Genomic DNA, 22,426 nt, shown 5'->3' on the forward strand with positions numbered 1-22,426 from the left:
AGTGAAATAGAATGGTGCCCCAGAGAGGAAGAGGGACAGACCCTCTTCAGAGGGAATATAGTCAATAAATTAAGGGAGTCTAAATTAAATTTGAAAAATACTCATTGATTTTTTTAAAAAATCCTCTTAACAAAGTATCTAAGTTTAACTGATCCAACCCAGTTGGATAAATTAGGGCTTAGCATATTTAACCCCCCATAGTGATTTTCAAACACTTTTTACCTTGACATATAATAAGAACAATACTTATTATCATGACCCAGCATATATATACACATAATTGTAAGCAGAGCAAAAATTTCACAAAGTAATATTCAAGTCTACTAATTGTTTTGAAAACCTCTGTATTCATTGATCTTTTTCCTTTGAGATATTACCTTTCTCCTCACTTTTAAAGGCATTACAGATGTGTAAATACAACCCCTGACCCCCCAAAGAGTTTTCCAAGGTGACCCACTCAAGTTGGTAGACTAAGTAGGTGCCTTTGCTGCCCCCAACACCAGCTACATAAATGATCGGTCAGCCCTTTTGTTCTTAAAAATAATGATCACCAGAAAAATTAGGGAAACCTACAACATGAAAAATTATGGCCAAGATAAATGAATAGGATAAATGACAGGAGAGGTAATTTAAGAAACAAAAGAGATCATAGAAAAATTCTGTTTGGTTTTCTTATCTAGTATCCACAAAATAAGAAGTTCAGGCTAATGGAAAAGAAACACTCAAAGAAAAAGCTACTGTAGATTTTTAAATGATAGACATAGAAAGGTTAGAAGAGAAAGTTAAAGACATCTCTGTTTTTTTATTTAAAAAAATTATAGAAAAAATATTTTTAAAGGATAAGTAATATCAATTCAAAAGGTCTAATTTGACTGTTGGAAATTCCAGAAAGAGAGAACAGTGGGAGAGATGAAAGAACATTATTTAAAGGAACAGGATTGAAATTATTTGAATGCTGAACAGTATGAATGAAAAAAGACTACACCTAGATATATCCTCATGGGATTTGAGGATGCCAAATTAGCCTTAAAAATCCAAAGAGGAAAAAAGTAAAACCTACAAACAACTGAAGATCAGTGAAACATCAGACTTCTCATTAATCATCCTGGATACTACAAGATAGAGGGATTCTTTCAAGGTTCTAGTGGGCATTATTTTCCAGTTGGAATTCTGCACTTAGAGGAACTTTACAGTGAATTAAAGCTATGATTAGATTTGTAAAAATGCAGGAAGATTACTTTCTGTGCACCCTCTTAGAAAAAGCAACCTAAGGATATACTCAAGCAAAACAAGGAAGAAAACCAATAAAGAGATTTGGGATCCAGAAAACAGTGAATCTGACCCAGAAATGCAGTAAAGGGGAGTCTCAGAATCCTAGCTATGTGGCAACCCTAGAGATGATCCCGTCCACATTGGAACATTCTGTCACAGAGGAAGAACATCTTTGATACAGAAGGTGTGGCTGAATTTGAGATTCTAATAAAGACACCATATTGGAAACAAAAGAATTAAAGCAGTTAATAAACTCCAGCAAAAATAAAAAGTTATTCCAGACAGGCATGATTCCTATGTGAAAAAACTGAGCTATGACATGATTTTAATCAAGATGGAGCACAAAAAAGGAGAATACATATGACCTTAGTGGCAGAAACAGTTTCCTTAAAGTCATTCTGGAGGGGACTTCCTGGTGGTCCAGTAGCTAAGACTCCATGCCCCCAATACATGGGGCCAGTGAACTAGACCTAGTCAGGGAACTAGATCCCACATGTCGCAACTAAGACTTGGTGGAGCTAAATAACTAAGTTTTTTTTTTTTAATAAAATAAAAATAAATGGGCTCCAGAGTTATGACACTGGCTACATAGAAAAGGAAGTAAAATCCTAGCTCATTACTTGACTCTTCAGTGAACAGTAATCACAAGATGTAAATAAATGCCCTTTACTGGCTCCCAACTTTTAACATCAATGTGAAGACAGAGCACAGAAGACTTAAGGTACAGTTATAAAGCCCAGTGCACAAACCAGTTTATCCACATTGACAAGGCAAAAGTAAGGCTGAAGTTCAAATACTGGAGAGGGGAGGGAGCTAGTGGAAAGGGTAGGGACACCAATATCCATATTTTCCATATTGAGCTTGCTGTTTTAGTCAAGAGAAAATATCCAGAGCTTATGGGAATAGGAAATAGAGCGGTTCACATATGTGAAAAGTATAAAATTATGGAGAAATGGGGTAGATTACCATGAGCTAAACCTTCGTCTTTCACAATGCCCAGTCTAAAGTGGGCAAATCACGGATTTCCCTGGGGGTCCAGTGGTTAAGACTCCACCTTCCAATGCAGGGGGCACGGGTTCAATCCCTGGTCAGGGAACTAAGTTCGTACATGCTTCGAGGTGCAACCAAAAATTTAAAAAGTAGAAATAGAAACACAAAAAAACAAGTAAAGTTGGCAAATCAATAAGTGAAAGTATATAATTTAGAGTTATAAAGGTAATCACCAGAACTGCTAAAAACAAATGCTCAGAAGTAGCTGGGCTTATGGTGAGCAGTCAACATAAAATGGTAGTATTTCATTTTGTCAAATGAGTTATACGATTTTTATTGTAGGTTTTGGACTGAATTCCTCCTTTTTTGAGCTTTTATGTGAAAGGCAAGAACAGGCATCTCAGTTCTGGCATCTGTGGGTTGACAGGGACCCCCAGGATTGGCCATCAGAATATATTTTACACAGTTGAGGTTGAGTGGGGACTCAGGGACACATCCATGAGTCACATGTTTTAGAAATTAGAGATAATGTTTTTCAAGACATCTTTCTCCTCCCAAGGAGTTAATTTCTGCAGACATTAAGTCGGATGCAAGCAAATGTATTTATCTCCTTTCTCTCCCTCTCTTTCATCCCAGCGTGTGTTCGTGTGGGACCTGGATGAGACGATAATTATTTTCCACTCCTTACTCACCGGGACTTTCGCCTCCAGATACGGGAAGGTAAGAATCACGTTGTCTCTCTGTCTCTCTCTCTCTTTTTTTCCCTCAGCATAACAGTCCGTCCAGCTGGTTTGTCCTGGGAATTGTGGGGGCAGCTGGTGAGGCAGCTTCTCCAACAAATGCTGCCCCTTTGCATCAGCCCAGGTTTGAGAAGTCCTATAGAATTTTCCCTTGACATGTGAAAATTCAATCAGCTTCCCCCATTGTCTGCCTTGCCTTTTCTTCCAACACATGAAACAGTCAACATCCACTTGATCAGATGTAAGCTTGTAGTCTTCGCCTGTCTCCCTCCTCCTAAGAGGGCTAGGAGATGCTTCAGCCAAACCCAGGAATCCTAGCTGGAAAGTGAGGTAAAGTACTTTTCTTCCTCCCTATTGTTTATCTTAGTATCTCTGGCAGATGAATTTAATTTTCCTTCCATTTTTCTGAGAGAAGGGGGAGACATTTTGTCAGCTCCAACAGCTTTGCAAATGTATCACCGACAAATTATGTCAAGGAACCATTCAGTTAGAATTTCAGGCAGATGCTGTTGGTGGACTGCTGGTCCATGCAAGAACCACCGAAAAGTCCTTAAAAATGCAAAACTGAGGGTTTCCCCGGTGACTCAGTGGTAGAGAATCCATTTACAATGCAGGAGATGTGGGTTCAACCCCTGGGTCAGGAAGATCCCCTGGAGAAGGGCATGGCTACCCACTCCAGTAGTCTTGCCTGGAGAATACCATGGACGGAGGAGCCTGTCAGGCTACAGTCCATGGGGTCTCAAAGAGTCAGACCAAGCGACTGAGCATGCATGCAATGCAAAAATGAACCCAACCGCTAAAACCCAAACCCTGCTGATTCTTTGCATCCATCCTTCGGGCTTGGTATCAACCCCGCTGTGGATGCTCCAGATGTCTGCCATCTCTTCGGGGAGACAGGTAGAGGTGGGGGGCGGGACTCTGGAGGACAGACACAGGATCAGCTCCTCCGAGTTAAGCGACCTGTCGGCAGCTGCTTCCACGCATGAGTGGGAACCAAGAGACTCACCAGCGCCTGGAAAATATTTCTGTTTCTGTTTAGAGCCCAGGAATATGATTTGACATCACCTCATGGCTTTTCCAGCTGCTCGTGTTTTTTATGAGGGTTGTAACAAGCTGGATGTGTAATTAGCAAGATAGATTTATCGTCTGCTGTTACGTTGTAAAGAATGTAAAAATGGTGTTGGTGGTGCAGAAACCTCTCGCCGAGGAGGAATGCCGTTAATATGTCTAGCAGTGCCTGCGGGAAATCCGGCATGCATTTTTGGAGCGTGCACAGCTTAGGGAAAGGATGGCAGAGTCCAGAGCTGCTGAAAGCACCAGAGCAGACTTGGCAGCTATTGCAAAAAAAAGAAAGAAAGAAAGAAAATGGGCTTTCCCAAAGGGGCTGCAGTAGTGAGATGCCCACCCGGGCTGGGTGTTCTGTGGTTCTTAACCACCCAAGTAAAACCATCTCCCTGTAAGAACCATTCCTTCACTCTTCTTGCCCTTCAAGAAGTTCCACTGCTTCATGCAACAATTTGGTTTCCATGTAGGGCTTTGTAATCTTGGGTATGATTTTTGTGTCTGTGTCTCACCACCACTTTTTAATCCAAGTTATGGTCTTACTGCTGCTGAACATTTGAGGGTATGGAAAGCTGGAGAGGGAAAGTTTAAGAGATGACATGCATTTGTTTTCTGCGTCTATCTCTCTATTTCTGCTTTGCAAATAGGTTCATCTGTACCATTCTTTTCTAAGGAGGATGGGATGAACTGGGAGACTGGGATTGACGTATGTACACTGTGTATAAAATGGGCTCCCTGGTGGTTCAGTGGTGAAGAATCCGCCTGCCAGTGCAGGAGATGTGAGTTCAATCCCTGGGTCGGGAAGATCCCCTGGAGGAGGAAACGGCAACCCACTCCAGTATTCTTGCCTGGGAAATCCCATGGACAGAGGAGCCTGGTGGGCTACAGTCAGTCCATGGGGGTCACCAAAGAGTCTGACATGACTTAGCAACTAAACAACAATACGGTGTGTGAAATAGATAACTCATGAGAACTATGTAGCACAGGGAACTCTCCTGAATGCTCGGTGGTGACCTAAATGGGAAGGATATCCAAAAAAGAAGGGATATATGTATGTGTATAGTTGATTCAACCCACTCCATTCTTGCCTAGAAAATCCTGTGGACAGAGTAGCCTGGTGGGTTTCAGTCCATGGGGTTGCAAAGAATCAGACACAACTGAACGGCTTTCATTTTCATGGCCGATTCCCTTTGCTATACAACAGAAACTGACACAGCATTGTAAACCAACTCCAGTAAAAAATATACTCAGTAAAAATTAAAACAAATTCCAGGCTCGCTCAAGGCGGGGACAAAGCTCAGAGCTCTCTTCTGGGCCCCATGGCACCCAGTCCCTGTCCGTCCTCATCACTAGCCAGCTCTCTGCAACCTGATCACCCGATTACCACCACCTTCCCCTACAGCTCTCTGGTCTCCACTCTCGCCCTTTCCAACCGCCTACAGAGAGGTCATCCTAAAAGGCAAGCCTGGTCTCTCCTCTGCTGAAAAATTGTCAGTGGCCTCCCTGCAGAGAAACCCTAACCCCAGCCTCCAAGGCCCTTCCTGAGTTGGCTCCTTCCCCTCTCTCCCGCCTCGTTTCCTGCGACTTGTCCAGAGTTGCTTGCTGTCCTCGTAACCTACCACATTCTCCCCCATCTATCCTAGGTTTCTCCCGGAATCAGAGCCCGAGGCCAGGAGGGAGTGAGTGCTGGTAGTTTAGCTGGGGGGTGATCCCAGGGAGCTCTGGGCACAGAGCGGGGAAGTGAGGTGGGGAGGGGAAGGCGGCCTCTACAGGGTTTGTGGATATTGGGTTGGCCAAAATGTTCATTTGGGTTTTTCCATAAGATATTAGCTATTAACAAACAGTAGCTATGGCTGCAGGTACCTGGGGCTCAAAACTATTGGGGACCTCTGGGAGACCCGGGAACAGCCTCAGAGGTGATAGCCCAAGGAGCAAGGATGATGAGATATTTATCTACAAATTCTCTTCCATCATGGGTTGAGGGATTCTTCTAGGGGTGTTAAGCTCCCTGTCTTGGCCTGCCCCGTGAAAACTCTAGGGCAGGAGATCACAGGTCCTAACAGGAGAGAGCCTCTGCTTCCTGAGAGAACATGGAAGAGGGGCACACTAGAGGTTTCTGCTATGATCTAGAATGTTCTAGAAAGTTGGTGTACTAGGTTAACTCACACTTATCTTTCAGTTCCCATTTTCAGTGTAACTTCCTCCAAGAGGACTTTCCTAACCAATCCCATCTAAATTGCATCTCTTCCCATAATTCTCATTTTTCACTTACAATTATGGAATTCCCTGGTGGTCCAGTGGTTAGGGGGCTTTCCCAGTGGTAAAGAATCCACCTGCCAGTGCAGAAGATGAGGTTTCTATCTTCGGGTCAAGAAGATCCTCTGGAGAAGGAAATGGCAATCCGCTCCATTATTCTTGCCTGGGTAATCCCATAGACAGAGGAGCCTGGCGAGGAACAGTCCCTGGGGTTGGGTCAGACACAGCACAGCTGACCAACTGACACGCACACCAGTGGTTAGCACTCCATGCGCCCATTGCTGAGGGCCCAGGTTCGATTCCTGGTCAGGGGACTGAAAATCCCATGAGCCTTGTGACATGGCCAAAGAATTAAAACTGAATAAATAAAAGTAATTATGTACTTATTCTCTGCCTCCCTTCTAAGTTGTATGGGCCCTGAGGGCAGTGACCATGAACATTTTTTTATCAACCCACCTAAGCACAGTGCACAGACCAGATTGCTCAATGAATATTTGTTGGGAGAATGAATCAGGGTGGTCCTCTAGAATGAAAGCAGCATGACGACAGGCACTTTTTTTTTCTATTTTGTTCATTGCTTTGTCCCCAGAGCATAGAACAGTGCCCCCTACTTAGCAGGCATCAAATAAATATTTGGTGAATGAAGGGAGGAAGGAAAGAAAATAGTATCCAAACAAAAAATTCCTAACTGGGGGCCACCCGCCAAATTCTGCCTGCAGACATTTGTGTCTTGCCCCTAGAGTGTTAGAAAAAAATGTGAATTTGTCGCCAACATTTAAAAAACCAGGAGATTGCACAGACCAAAATAATTGCGATGTCCAAGTCTTCTTGAAAAATTAGAAAATCTGGCAATCCTGCGTTCCCAGATGGCAGCAATAAGCAGGAGCTGAGTAGCTGCTGCCCAGTTAGTGGGGGTGGATGCTCTCCAGCCCATCCATGGCCCCACCTGGCCTGTTTAACCCATTTAGGGGACCTTCCTGACCCCACTGGCACCTGAGTTTCAACATCTGTCCTAAAATTACAGAACCACAGAAGTTAGAGCTGGAAGGACCTGGGAAATCATCACGTCCAGTGAGTCTCCATGGGACAGTATGAGAAACTGAGGTCCAGAGAGAGTGAGGTCACCCAGGGGATAACAAGAGGCACGCCTCAGGCTCACTTGCCTCCCTGGGTACTTGCACAAGGTCCAGGGAAAACTAAGGTGAGATGCTCTTGGGGACCCCAGGTCTCCTGTGCCATCATCATCCCTCTTCTAGAATCTTCCATGAAATTAGAAGACGCTGTGACAAACCCAGACAGCATATTAAAAAGCAGAGACATTACTTTGCCAACAAAAGTCCGTCTGGTCAAAGCTATGGTTTTTCCAGTAGTCATGTACAGAGGTGAGAATTGGACCATAAAGAAGGCTGAGCACCAAAGAAATGATGCTTTTGAACTGTTGTGCTGGAGAAGACTCTTGAGAGTCCCTTGGACTACAAGAAGATCAAACCTGTCAATCCTAAAGAAAATCAACCCTGAATATTCATTGGAAGTACTGATGCTGAAGCTGAAGCTCCAATACTTTGGCCACCTGATGTGAAGAGCCTAGTCATTGATAAAGACTCTGATGCTAGGAATATTGAGGGCAGGAGGAGAGGGGGGTGACAAAGGATAAGATTGTTCGATGGCATAACCACTCAACGGACATGAGTTTGAGCAAACTCCGGGAGATAGTGATGGACAGGGAAGCCTGGTGTGCTGCAGTCCATGGGGTCACAAAGAGGCAGACACGACTGAGCAGCTGAGTCAGGCTGTCACCCCTCCCCAACCCCCAAGCCAGAAATGGCTCTTCGGGAACTAGACACTTTGGCTGAGATTAGAAGTCACATCATTTGAGCCTGCCTTGATGGACTCTGAATCCTTTCTTGGCTCCCCAGCCTTCCACCACAACCCCTGATTTATGAGTATCCCATAACTTTAGGATGTCATCGTTTGTGTCAAAAGAGATGAGTGGGAAGGCCCAATCTGGTAACCAGCTTCAGGGCCTCTCTAGATTCATGAATGTTACCAAATGCAATGCGTCCAAAAGTAATTTTTCAGGAAGAGATCAAACAACAAAAAACACAACTCTTATCTGTACACTATCTTGTTCTCATGGGGCCCAAAGATTGGCTCCTTCTGGTGGCAGTCTCTTTCACCCTGATCACGGGGGTCTCAGGTAGAACGCCACGGTCGGTCCTTCAAGACTTTGGACAACTACCTCCAGCTCTCCTAGGTGAGTGTGGTTGGTTGGTTGGTTTTGCTAAATCCAGCCACTCTAATAAAGACCCAAAGTAACCATGGCTCAAACAAGATAGACGTTTGCTCCTCTCACCTTGCAGCCCAGGCATGAGCAGTTCAAGCTGATAAGGCTGCTGCCCAACACCAGAGACAGCGGCCCCTTCCATTTGTTCTCCATGCATCCCTGGAGCACTGCCCTCATTGCCAAGGTGAAACATGGCTCACCCCTACGTCTGCATCCATCCAGTGAGAAGGGAAGCAGGAAAAGAGAGTCCACTCCTCTCTTTTTCAGTTTTATTTCTTCCCCCTCTCTTTGAAGGGCCAGATCCAGAAGCTGCACAGATCGTTTCTGCTCACATACCATTGGCTGCAACTTCATTGCATGGCTACCTGTAGTTGCAAAGGAGTCTGGGAAATGTAATCTAGTCACATGCTGCATTAAAACTCAGGTATTCTAGGATTCTGAGAAGGGGGGAAGGAAGAAGGTATATTAGAGGACAGCTACCATTTTCTGGCACAAAGTCACCATGCCATAAGAGGAAGAACCATGAAACAAAACTGTTGCGGAAAAGTAAAATTTGCTCTGTTCAAGAGACCTGAAGGGCAATTGTATTTGGGTGTCTGAAGCTCTGAAGGGAGGTCTGGGCTATAAACTGGGACGACAGTGGAGGGGATACAGAGGAGTGGGAGGCGTGTGAGCCCCATTCTGCAGACAGAGTAACTGAGATACAGAGAGGTTCTGCGTCAGGGTATTCATAATGGAACTAAAATACATGGCCTTGACTTTTGGCCCCCAGTTCTTTCTCTTTGTGCTCTTCTTATAGCTGCAGCTACTTGGAGCCCATTATTAATAGCTTATATCAAGCAGGACACTCAGCTTCAACAGTCTGGTGTGTTTAAACTACAAAGGGAATTTATTAGATCACAATAATTGAAAAGCCCAGAGGTAATGGGATTCAGGTTGGGCTGGACCCAGAAGCTTGGTGTTCTTAGGATTTGGGTCTTTCTGCATCCCTCGGCTGGCTTTTTCCATTTGGCAACTCCTTCTTAGAAATCCCAGCTGAAAAACATCTCCTTTCCAAATTCTAGCACAGCTCCCAGGCTTGAATCTCATTGGCCCAAACTAGGTCAAATGCCCACCCATGTATCAAAGTCTGAGGCCCTCTGTAGCCAGCCTAGGTCAGGAGCCTGGCATTGAGGGGGCAGAGGAGCAAGTCAGGTCCATCCCAACCACATGGGAGTGAGACATGTGTCCTGAGTGGGCTCTGAAGGTCGTGACCCTCTGTACATCCACACCAAGGGCCAGCATCGTGGCTGTTATGTTGAGCACCGTCCAGGAAGCAGAAGTCATATCAGTTGTGGTCCCAGCCGAAGGGGCAACTCACTGTTTACCTAGGGAAATAAAGAGCTACAGAGCTAAAATGATTAAGGAATGATTCAAAACAGAGTGACTGAATTTAAAACAGAAACTGGGCTCTCTTCCTGTTCCCAGTCAGGGCATGTGCTGCTCGAGGCTGTCATCTCTCCACTTCCTTTCCATCTCTTCCCACCCAGTGCTCACAGCCAGAGCATCCCTTTGGTGGCTGCACCTCCTCGCATCTTGTGGCTCCATCAGAGGTTCCCCGGAGAGCCAGAGCTGCCAGTGATCACCGCCTCTTTCCTGACCTCTCCTCCGGCCCCACCTCCCCTCCAACCCTGAACTCTGTTATTTTTCCAGCCGGGACTAGACAAATGCAAGGTGGTCAGGAGCCTTTGCCTGTGGCCAGGAAGGGCTCATAGGGAGGACTGGCGAGCAATCTTTCTGGGTTCACAGCGGGTTGGCCCCAACTCCCCGTTTTGTGCCCTGCCTTCCAGGCTGCTCAGTACCGATTGGAAGCTCAGCTCTAGGCCCAGTCGTGGGTGTGTGTGTTTTAATAACAGCTTATTGAGATATAATCCACATACCGTAAATCTACCATTTCACTATGTACAAATTTTATTAGTTTTTAGTGTATTCACAGAGTTGTGCAACCATCACCAACATCTAATTTTAGAACATTTTCATCACCCCCAAAAGACAGCCCAAACCCTTTAGTAATCACTCCCAATTTCCTCCAGCCCACCCCACCCCCAGCCCCTGGTAACCACTAATCTACTTTCTGTCTCTATAGATTTGCCTCTTCTGGACATTTCTTATAAATGAAATCACACAATATGTGGTCTTTTGTAACTAGCTTCTTTCACTTAGCATAATGTTTTTTAAATTATCCGTGTTGTACCATATATCAATACTTCACTTTTATTGTCACATAATTTTACAGTGTATGGATATACTTCATTTTGTCCATCCATTCATCACTTGATGGGCAGTTGGGTTTTTGGCTGTGATGAATAATGCTGCTGTGAACATTTGAATACTAGTTTTTGAGTAGACATATGTGTTCAATTCACTTGGGTATATACCTAGGATTGGAATTGCTGGGTCGTATGGCAACTATATGTTTAAACTTTTGAGAAATTGACAGACTCTTTTCCAGAGTAGTTGCACCATGCTGCCTTCCCATAAGCAAAGGATAGGGGCTCCAGTTTCTCCACATCCTCACTAACACTTGTTACCATCTGTGTTTTTGGTCCTCTTAGTGGATGTGAATTGGCATCTCATGCTTTCGGTTTGCATTCTTCTGATGACAAACTGTGTTGACTAATGACTAATGTTTTCATGTGCTTATTTGGCTACTTGTAATACCTTCTTTAGGGAAGCCCAGGTGGCCCTAAGAATTCTTCAGTAGTAAAGAATTTGCCTGCCAAGGAGGAAATGCAGGTTCGACCCTTGGGTCAAGAAGATCCCCTGGAGAAGGAAATGGCAACCCACTCCAGTATTCTTGCCTGGGAAATCCCATGGACAGAGGAGCCTGGTGGACGACAGTCCATGGGGTCACAAAAGAGTCAGACACGACTTAGCGACTAAACAACAACAAATATCTGCTTTAATACCTATTAAAACCTTTGCTGTTCTTTATTGAAATATAGTTGATTTACAATATTGTATTAGTTTCTAGTATATAGCAAAGTGATTCAGTTATACATCTATATTCTTTTTATATTCTTTTCCATCCGTTTATTTCAAGATATTGAATATATTAATAATTCCCTGTGCTACAGAGTTGTTGTTTAGTTGCTAAGTCATGTCTGACTTTTTTGCAACTTCATGGACTTTGGCCTCCAGGCTTCTCTGTCCTTGGATTTCTCAACAAGAATGCTGAAATGGATTGCTATTTCCTTCCTAATCCCTTCCTGAGGGATTGAACTGTTTTTCAAGGTATATTCGATATCTTGAAATAAACTAATGGAAAAGAATATAAAAAGAATTTATACGTATAACTGAATCACTTTGCTATATACCAGAAACTAATACAATATTGTAAATCAACTCTATTTCAATAAAAAAAAAACAGCAAAGGATTTAATAGGTATTTCTTTAAAGCAGATATTGGTTGTTGTTTAGTTGCTAAGTCGTGTCTGACTCTTTTGTGACCCCATGGACCGTCATCCACCGGGCTCCTCTGTCCAGGCGGTTTCCCACCTTGGCGGGCAGAAGGTCTCCTGCCTTGGCAGGTCTTTTCCCCTGACCCTCCTGGGAAGCCTTGTGCTATACAGTAGGACTTTGCTATTTATCTGTTTATATATGTAGTAGTTTGCACCTGCTAATCCCAAACTCCTAATTCATCCCTCCCCTTTGGTAACCATACGTCTGTGTCTGTGCGTCTGTTTCTGTTTTGTAAATAAGATTAATTTGTATGTTTTAGGTTCCACATATAAGTGATACCATACAACATTTGTCTTTCTCTGACTTACTTCACTTAGTATGGTAATTTCTAGGTCCACTCATATTGCTGCAAATGTCTTTATTTCATTTTTTTATGGTTGACTAGTATTTTGACATCCACAAATATCTTCTTTATCTATTCACCTGTCGATGGATCTTTTGCCCACTTGCAAGTAGTTCGTTTGTCTTTTACCATTGAGTTGTAAGAGTTCTTTATCCATTCTGGATGACACACCATTATCAGATATGTGATTTGCAAGTGTTTTCTCCCTTTCTGTGGGTTGTCTTTTCAGCTTATTGATGATGTCCTCTGAAGTGTATGAAATATTGCAGGGGGAAGGGGTTTAAATTAAAACTTTTTAAAAGTGGCCCAGGAAGGAGCCCTCATAGAGAGGCTGAATTTTGAATAAAGACTTAAAAGGAAGTGGAGGAACAGATACCTGTTGTATAAGAGCAAGAGGAAACAGCAAGTACAAAGGCCCTGAGACGGAAGTCTGCCTGGTGGACTTGAGGGACAGAAAAAAAGCTAGCATGTTTGGAGCACAACAATTCAGGGGAAAAATAGTAACTCAACTGGCTTTCCCCCTGAAGAGGGAGCCATGAGGTTTGAAACAGAGAAAGGACAGACAGGGTCTGAGTGATAATTCTAAAGAGTCCCTCTTGCTGCTCCCCCGAAAAAGGGGGCTGGCCTGGCTGGAAGCAGGGAGACGAGGGAGGGGGCTACTGGAGCAGTCCAGCTGAAACATGATGGCTGTTTGGACCAGAGTGGGTGGGATGCTGGAAGATGAGACATGCAGCCGCCTGGATATATTGTGAAGGCAGAACCAACCGCAGAGTGCAAAGCGAGTCCTATTCTCACCCCCAGGCTTCAGAGACATCTTACTCCCTGTCCGTGGTCTCCCTCTAAAGGGACCTGAGCTCTTCTCCCTCTATTGCCAACTAGCAAATTCCTCTTGAAAAAAATCTCCCCTTTTGGGGCGAGGGGGAGGCACATTCACTGTATACCAAGTACTCTGCTGCTGCAAACATGTGTTTTTTGGGTTTTGGTGGGTTTTTGTTTGTTTGTTTATTAGGTTTTTTTTTTTTAGTTAAACCTAAGTGCCAACATTAAGTTATTCCCACTTTGCCCACACAGGCCTCTTCCTTGTATCACGTGGGCACATGTGTGTTTCCTTGGAGACCCTCCTCCCCGACTTGTGGTTTATTGTGTAGCATGTTGTTTGCTGCTGCTGCTGCTGCTAAGTCACTTCAGTCATGTCCAACTCTGTGCGACCCCATAGACAGCAGCCCACCAGGCTCCCCCGTCCCTGGGATTCTCCAGGCAAGAACACTGGGGTGGGTTTCCATTTTCTTCTCCAGTGCATGAAAGTGAAAAGTGAAAGTGAAGTCGCTCAGTCGTGTCCGACTCTTCGCAACCCCATGGACTGCAGCCTACCAGGCTCCTCCGTCCCTGGGATTTTTCAGGCAAGAGTACTGGAGTGGGTTGCCATTGCCTTCTCCGACCATGTTGTTTACTTTCCTGTAAAATATGTATTACCTTCTTGTGTGCCTTTATTTCTTCTGTCTTTAATGGCATTGTTTGAGCATCCCTTGCTTCTTACCTTTCTCCTTCTGCACTGTGGTCCTGGGTCCTTCCACGTTGCCGTATGCCCTGCTCCATTGTTCTAACTCAGTGGTCTTCAGCTGGAGGTGACTTAGCCCCCAAAGTGACATTTGGCAACGTCAACCGCTTTTGGTTGTGGTGACTTGGGGTTCGTTACTAGCACCTACTGGGTAGAGGCCAGGTATACCACTAAACATCCTACAAGGCTAGTGGTCCCCAACCTTTTTGGCACCAGGGACGGGTTTCATGGAAGACAGTTTTTCCACAGACCAGGGTAAAGAGGATGGTTTCAGGGTGATTCAGGCACATTACATTTATTGTGTACTTTATTTCTATCATTATTACATCAGCTCCACCTCCGATCATCAGGCATTAGATGCCAGGGGTTGGGGACCCCTGCTGTAACGCACTGGACAGTCCCCCATGACAGAGGATTATCTAGCCCCAAATATCTGTAGTGCTGGGGTTGCAAAACGCCACATCCATCTGCTGCTCTGAGTTCCAGGGTTCCGTCTTCCTCATCCCCTCTCCTTGCAGAGAGGACACCCAGGGTCCACCAGCTGCCCCCCAGCACAGAGAATGCTGTGACAAGCATCCTTTATGAGCTGCCTCTGAGCTTTATACCACAAACCTGTAAGGCAAGACTGTTCTATAACACCCATTTCTGGGAAGACTGAGGCTCTGCAAGGCAGCATGATTCAGCCGAGGTCATCCACCTTAAAAGAGATGAGAGCCAGAAGGCAACCCACTGCTCTTAGTCATGTATCTAAACTGCATCCCCAGTGATGCACGTGAATGTCCTCAGGGTGCAAATTAAAAACCACTGGAAGGACTTCCCTGGTGGCCCAGTGGTTAAGAATCCACCTCCCAATGCAGGTTCAATTCCTGGCCAGGGAACTACGACCCCACAAGCTTGGAGGCAACTAAGCCCACACTGCAACTAGAAAGAAGCCCACGCACTGCAACGAAGAGCCCATGTGCCACAGCTAAGACCCAACGCAGCCAAATAAATAGTTTTTAAAAAGAAGAACTTCCTTTAAAAAAATTAAAAAACCAGTGGCATGAACTCTTCTGCTTGACTGGGCTCCAGGAGCACACAGACTGGATCTGATGTCTTCATAGCTTCATCCCCTGGCCGCCAACAGTGCCTGGCACATCCAGTTGATAAATATTTGTTGAATAAATAAATAAATAAACAGCTCGTGGGTAGGGAGTTTTCTGTGTGTGTGGTTGTACACACTGCAGAAATGAGATTCCAGGGTGTCTGCCCTGCAGGGAACAAACAACCACATGCTTGACAAGATAGGGGCCTGTCAGCATCGATCCAAGGCCAAGATGCTGGGTGCCAACCTGGCCTGACCTCACCCAGAGCTGGGCCCATAGCAGGAGCTCAGCAAAGGCTGTGGAAAGTAAAGTGGCCCCTCCAGGCAGGCTTGGGGCCAGGGACTCTTTGGCAGGTGGAGGACCTGGCGTGGAGTCAGGTGACCCTTGATGCCTGAGCAGACACCAATCAAGGGCTTCTCTCCGCGTCACCCCTTTAAAAGGGCCAGCCCCTGCTCAATCTGAAGAAATTAGAGGTTTCAAACTGGCAGTGTAGGGGGCCAGATCTGGCTTGAAGACAGGTTGGCCCTCTGGCATTTTCTTAAGTTCTCAATTCATTGCCAGTATTTTAAAATCTGGATGTCTCCCTTCTCTTGGAAAAGAGGAAGATCTGGCAACACCAGGCCTGAGTTTTCAGAGTGGGGACACTTTGGCAGAACGTGTGCCCTGGGGTTCACCCCTGCCCCCTTCACTCCCTGGAGTCACCCACCCTCCCTGGGCTGTGGGTTGTGGCTCTGTGGTGCCTCGTTTGCACCCCCAGAGGCATCTACATTTGTGCCCTGACAGTGCCAGGTTGCGCCCAGCCTAGGTGGGATATAGAGGGCAGAGGTTACTGGGCCCTGTGCCCTCCCGGTCCCTGGACTCTAAGACATGTGGGTCCCTGGTTCCCTCCAACCAGATTCCAAGCTTTGTCAGGCGGTTCAAAAACTCTGCCTTGAGGACCGCCCACCCCCACAAAATGCAGGCTGTTACTTCCTAAGGATCATCTGTTCCAGGAATCCATTATCATGACTGCGGATTCTGTTCACTCAGCGTGGTTTAAATGCTACCCTCTCCTCTCCTCCAACAAAGAGAAGAGAAGCAACGCTATTATCCAGTGTCCCTTCCTTAGGTAGGTCTGCCTGCTCTTCCCAACTGGTTAGAAACGCCCTCTTGAGATGAGAGCGGGCTTCCCATAACACATTTCTTGGTGTGATTATTCGATAATAGAATAACATCACTATTATTCTATCACTGTTAAATGGCGGGGACTGAAATTCCATTGAAGCAGATGCCGTTAATGCCTCATTTCTCTCGCCACAGCCCTCCCCATCCCCATAGGCATGGTGGGTTCCCTCTGTAAGAACCTGTGACACTCTGGGGTGCAGTCTCCCACATGTCCCCAGAAGGGCAGAACCCACAGCCGTGCCCTGCTCATGGACCTGCCCTCGCTGTTCCTCTGCCCCCCACCTCCATACGTGATCACCAGGGCTTCCTGGGGTCCCCTCCCAGATAAACTGCTTGACCTGAATCTTAGGCTCAGCATCTGCCTCAGAGGGAGACCCAAACTAAGGCATTAAGGATACCTGGATGTTCAGACATCTTCACGATGGGTTTCTTATAGAAGAACTGAAACTCCGCATGGCCAGAGCCCTGTTGTAACATAAGCCCTGCTGGCCCCTCAAAGTGTGGTCCAGGGACCAGCCTCATGAGGGAGCTGTTAGAAATGCAGTCTCAGGTCTCAACACCAGGCTGGACATTTCGACTGGACGCCTCCGCACCTTAGTCCGTGAAGCGAGATGAGAGCCATGCATTCCCTGGTGACGGCGTTTCTCGTGGGTCCTGCCAGCCTGCCAGTCTCTTTGTGTACCTAGAAGAGGCTGGACAGAGAGAGCCCAGCCAGGTCTTGGCTCTACACATCTCTGCCCGGGACTCCCCTACCGTCTCCGATCACCCAGCCCTCCTCCCCCATCCCTCAACCGGTGTAATTACGTGATTCCGGCTCGGATTCCAGAATCCAATACCCAGCGCGGTGCCATCAGGATTCAATCAGATCCAGTTGGCGAGACACGGCTTGGCCTGTCCGTTACTGCTTTACAAACTGAGAAGAAGAAAAAAAAAAAAAAACCTGCTTTTATGACCCACCAGTTAAAAACTATTTGTAGAAGTTGCTAAGGTTCAAATCAAAAGTGCCCTCCCTGGAGGGCGATTAGTTAATTTCAGAGGAGCACAGCTTCTTTTCTTTTCTTTCTTTTCTCCCCTTCTACCTGGAGATGTGGGTCTAATTCATTTCTGCCCTTCAGACATCGAGAGCACTCCATCCTTGGACAAACACAAGCCAAAGTGCTTAAGGACATCTGTTTATTTTATTTCTTTAATGAGAAAACCTTCCAATTTCTCCGGGCTCAGCTGTGTTTATTTACATTGTGTTAACCATGTGAGGCCAGCACCTTGGATGTTTAAAGGCCTGGCTGGGGCCCTTGCCGTGGTATCCAGCTCTGAAATGCAGTCAGCCCAGCCCAAGGAAAACAGAGTCCTTGGAACTCTATAAAATAGATTTTCAAAATAAATACTGCCTAATTCACTCAGTAGATGTGGATTAAGTCAAGATGAATACAATTTGGAAAGGATTTTCTGAGGAAGTCGGAGATTTCTTTCCCCCACTGGGGGTTAAACCTTGTATTTGAGTCTCCGCACCCACCCCCCACCTCCCCCTCCATCTTCCCCCACTTCCCCCACCCCCCCGCAAGCCCTCTTTTCAGTTAAGTAAAAGGTATTTTGTCTTTGGGGCTTATAAAGAAATGATGAGTTTGATTGGCCTCCTCGAGCCATGATTCCTTTCTTTGCAGGACTAGGAAGAGTGACTTAACTAATCGCTGTGTTCTCTCCGGGAAGGGCAGGACGTGAACATCTGCCCTCGTCATTCCGGCGGGGGTGGAGGAGGAAGAGGTGGGAAACGCTTTCAAAGACGTCCTCGAGGTGAATGACAGTTGGAGGGGCCGTGGGCAGGGGGTGGGACCCTTTGTAGCTTTAATCCCCTGTAATAGTTCTTCCCCGAGCCACTGGGCCTCCATGCCAAGTGCCTCTGCTTATGTATTTTAGAGCATTAAAGGATTATTTTCAACATAAAATATATTTCAGAGATGGTTCGGGGTTGTCAGAAAGGTGCTCATTAGCAGAGACTTTCTTTAAAGCCCCAGGCTCGCTCTGCTGGGAGACAGACCATTTCTACTTTGGCGGAGGGGTTCTGAGCTAGTTAAGACTCCTGAGTATGCCTCGTTTTCCGCCCCCAAATTGAACAAATGCGACTGGTTTCCCAGACTTTGGCCAGTTTTGTGTTTTTTTTTTTCCTCCAGCCTCACCTTTCACTGAATGCTGCAGGCCACCTGGAAAAAAATAATAATAATAATGCTAATCATAATAAGAGGGAGTTAAATCTCCTGTGCAAAACCTACAAATTGTTGGTCCGGTTTTGAATGAGAACTCTTTTGTCTGCTATAAACATAGGGGTGCTGCTCACAACGATAAGTGGTGGGAAAAAAATCCCAGGCACCCTGCGAACCTGAATAATGGGAACAATTTTCCTTTACACTTAACTAGCAGGTTGAGAGGCCGTCTCCCCCAGCATCCCCCTACCCGGTACTTTTTTACGGTATTTATTTCCGGACAAAAGGGCTCCTGAGCTGTCCAAAGCTCACAGCCCTTTCCATGGGCCTTGGGTGATGAGAGTGTCTGTCCATGAGTGGCAGGAAGTTGTCAAGGTGGTTGTATGGGAAGTTAGCTTTGACAGGGAGAGAGGAGGTCCCCCCCACCACGCCTGCTCCCCACACTTCTGTGAATTCAGGAACTTGTGGGCCCTTCCGATGGCAGAGAGGGGAAAGAACTAGTGCAAATTCCCCGACGGGGCCTAATTCAGAGGAGAAATATGCAGTGTGAGAATCTCTTTGGAAATGTCCGTCAACAGTTGAATGGATAAACACATCCTCGGGTAGTCATACAATGGGATATTTTCAGCCATAAAAAGGAAGGGAGAACTTAATACGCGCTCAATGTGGACAGACCCCAAAAACATTATGCTAAAGGGAAAGAAGCCAGGCACAAAAGGTCATACGCTGTATGTTTCCATTTATATGAACTATCCGGAGTAGGTGAGTCCATAGAGGCAGAATACAGATTGGTCGTTACCAGGGACCGGAGGGGGAACGGATGGAGAGCAGCTTCTTCATGGGTGTGGGGTTTCCTTTGGGGGTGATGAAAATATTTTGGAACTAAATAGAGATTTGCTCAACTGTAAAATTGGAATAACAGTTCCTGCCCCACTGACCTCAAAAGACCAGTCCGGGAATCATCTGATGTTTCCCTAAAAGCACTGTGGGTGCCGTTGAAGGAATGCAAAACTGCCTGAGCTGGTAAAAAATGAATTTTTTTTTTTAAAACTTGAAAAATGAAGGGTTTTTTTTTTTTTTTTTTTTGGTTGTTGTTTAAATACTCTCCTTACCTGGTTTTGGTGTCCAGATGATAATGGCCTCAAAAAAAAAATGAGTTGGGAAATATTGCCACCTCTTCTATTTTCTGGAAGAGCTTGTGGTGAATTGGTGCTATTCTTCTTAAAATGCTTGGTAGAATTCTCCAGTGAAACCATCTGGACCTGGAGAGTTCATTTTTCAGGAGGTTTTTAACTTTGATTTTAGTGTCTTGAATAGTTACAGCTATTTCACCCTGAGTGAGTTTTGGTAGTTTGTGGTTTTTGAGGAATTTGTCCGTTTCATTCATTGTTGAATTTAAGTGTCTGGAGTTAAAAAAAAAAAAAAACTTATACTTTTATGGTGACTTTCAGTTTCTAGCATATTATAACCCATACCCAGAAGCCTTCAATTACAGGGATAAAAAATGTAAATCTCTCCCTGCATGCGTGGCAGTGAGTTATGAGTCATCTCCTTGGTCCTTAAGATAAACCTACAAGGTATATGTGATCCTCATTCTACCCAGGACACGACTGGATTTTGGACTGCCAGTTTTGTAAGTGGCAGAGAAAGGATCCGACCCCGAACTCCAAAGGCCATTGGAACCCCTCTGCCGTGAGCAGAGCACAGCCCATCAGAAGACCCCCAAATTCCAGGCACAGCTTTCAGACCTTCAGTCCAACTCCAGGTCCTTCCAATGCCTGATTTCCCCCGGTGGGCGAGAGAGCTGCGGGCTACACCTGACTCTCAAACATATTTTGGGGTTACATTTTTTAAGTCAGCTGCCACCATTCAAACTGGAGAGATTTTTTTAAAGCTTTATTTTATTGAAGTGTAGTTGATCTGCAATGTTGTATTAGTTCCTTTATACAGCAAAGTGATTTAGTTTCATATATATATATATATTCTTTTCCATTATGGTTCATTACAGGATATTGAATGCAGTTCCCTGTGCCATGCAGTAGGACCTTGTTGTTTATACATAAGAGCTTGCCTCTGCTAATCCAGAACTCCCACTCTGTCCCTCCCCCAACCTTCCACGCGCCCTTGGCAACTACAAGTCTGTTCTCTGTATCTGTGAGTCGGTTTCTGTTTCCTAGATATAAATTCATTGATGTCATATTGTAGGTTTCACATAGTTAAAAGTGATACCATGTGGCATTTGTCTCTCTCTGTCTGACTTCACTGCGTATGATCCTCTCTGGGTCCATCCATGTTGCTGCCAATGGCATTATTTTGTTCTTTTAATGGCTATTCCACTGCATGTGGGTACCATATCTTCTTTATTCACTCATTTGTCGATGGAAATTTGGTTGTTGCCATATCTTGGCTATTGTGAAGAGTGCTGCTGTGAGCATGGGACTGCATGTATCTTTTTGAATTATAGTTTTTCTGGATATACACCCAGGAGTGGGATTGCTGGATCATATGGTAACTCTATTTTCAGTTTTTTGAAGAACCTCCTTGCTGTTTTCCACAGTGGCTGCACCCATTTACATTCCCACCAGCAGTGTAGAGGGCTCCCTTTTCTCCCTACCCTCTCAGCATTTGTTATTTTTAGACTTTTTAATGATGGCCATTCTACACGGTGTGAGGTGGTACTTCATTATACTTTTGACTTGCAGTTATCTAATTATTAATGATAATGAGCATCTTTTTATGTGCCTATTGGCCGTCAGTATATTTGCTTTGCAGAAATGTCTGGTTAGGTCTTCTGCCCAGTCGTTGATTGGGTTGTTTGTCTTTTTGTTATCGAGCTGGATGAACTATTTATCAGTCACATCGCTTGCAAATATTTTCTCCCAGTCCATGGGTTGTCTTTTCGTTTTGTTTATGATTTCCTTTGCTGTGCAAAAACTTACAAGGTCCCATCAGATGATGAGGTTTATTTATCTATTTATTTATTTGGCTGCACCGGGTCTCAGTTGTAGCACCTGGGAGTTTCAATCTTCATTGCGGCGTGCAGGGTCTTTTAGCTGTGGCATGTGGGATCTTTAGTTGAGGCCTGCAAACGCTTGGCTGCAGCCTGTGAAATCTTGTTCCCTGACCTGGCATCAAATCTGGGTCCCCTGCATCAGGAGCATGGAGTCTTAGCCACTGGACCACCAAGGAAGTCCCAAATGAGGAGATTTTAGATAAGCAACAAGGATATATTGTATAGCACAGAGAATTATCGCCATTATCACATAGTAATCTTGAATGGAGAATAATCTGTAAAAATACTGAATCTATGTACTATGCTGTACGCCTGAAACTAATATAATATTATCAATCAACTAGACTTTAAATGAATAGTTTTCTAACTGGGGGATTTGACACAGAAATTGAGGCTCTGGGTTCTCTTGAAAAATCAGAAGATCTGGCCATGCTGCATCCACACTCCCAAAGGTCACCGCTTGGCTGGAGCTGCATAGCAACCGGTCCCTTTCAGTGGGGTGGTGGCTTCCAGTTGGCCACAATCCCCACCACTCCGTGTGGCCTCCCCAGCACTAAGGCCACGTGTCAGCTGTCATTCCTATCTCGCTTGCACTGCTGTCTTTCTCTAAGAAGAGTTAAGGGGAAAGGTAAATATTTCTTGTACCAAGAGGTGGAAATTTAAAGACCAGCAGGCGCATGTTTCACCTGCCCTGTTTCACTCCTTGAAGTGAACTGCTTAGTCTCCGCAAGTCTTCTTGGCTTTTGTGCTTCATCCACAGAATAAAGTCCAGACCCTGCAGGCTGGCTTCTAGACCTTCCATGACCTTGATCTTCCTTCCATTCTGTCCAGGCTCACCTCTCAGACTCTCATCTTTCTCTTTTCAGCCACAGCCTTACAGTTGCACCAATAGACTCCCCCATCTTTATCCATGCTGTCCCCTTTGCCAGGAATATTTTCTCACTTGCCACTCATTTGCCC

At 45.3% G+C, this 22,426-nt stretch overlaps 1 protein-coding gene across 7 annotated transcripts in view; it reads left to right on the forward strand.

The window, feature by feature from the left end:
• Positions 1-22,426, forward strand: part of EYA2 (EYA transcriptional coactivator and phosphatase 2) — a 253,772-nt gene that overhangs the window by 170,811 nt on the left and 60,535 nt on the right. For all 7 annotated transcript variants that reach the window (XM_061127413.1, XM_061127417.1, XM_061127414.1 and 4 more), the window contains one exon: positions 2,899-2,982. In XM_061127413.1, coding sequence (XP_060983396.1) covers positions 2,899-2,982 — 84 coding nt within the window. The remainder of the gene's footprint in view (positions 1-2,898; positions 2,983-22,426) is intronic.

Source organism: Dama dama, chromosome 23 (genome assembly GCF_033118175.1).
Source record: "Dama dama isolate Ldn47 chromosome 23, ASM3311817v1, whole genome shotgun sequence".
Lineage (NCBI taxonomy): Eukaryota > Metazoa > Chordata > Mammalia > Artiodactyla > Cervidae > Dama > Dama dama.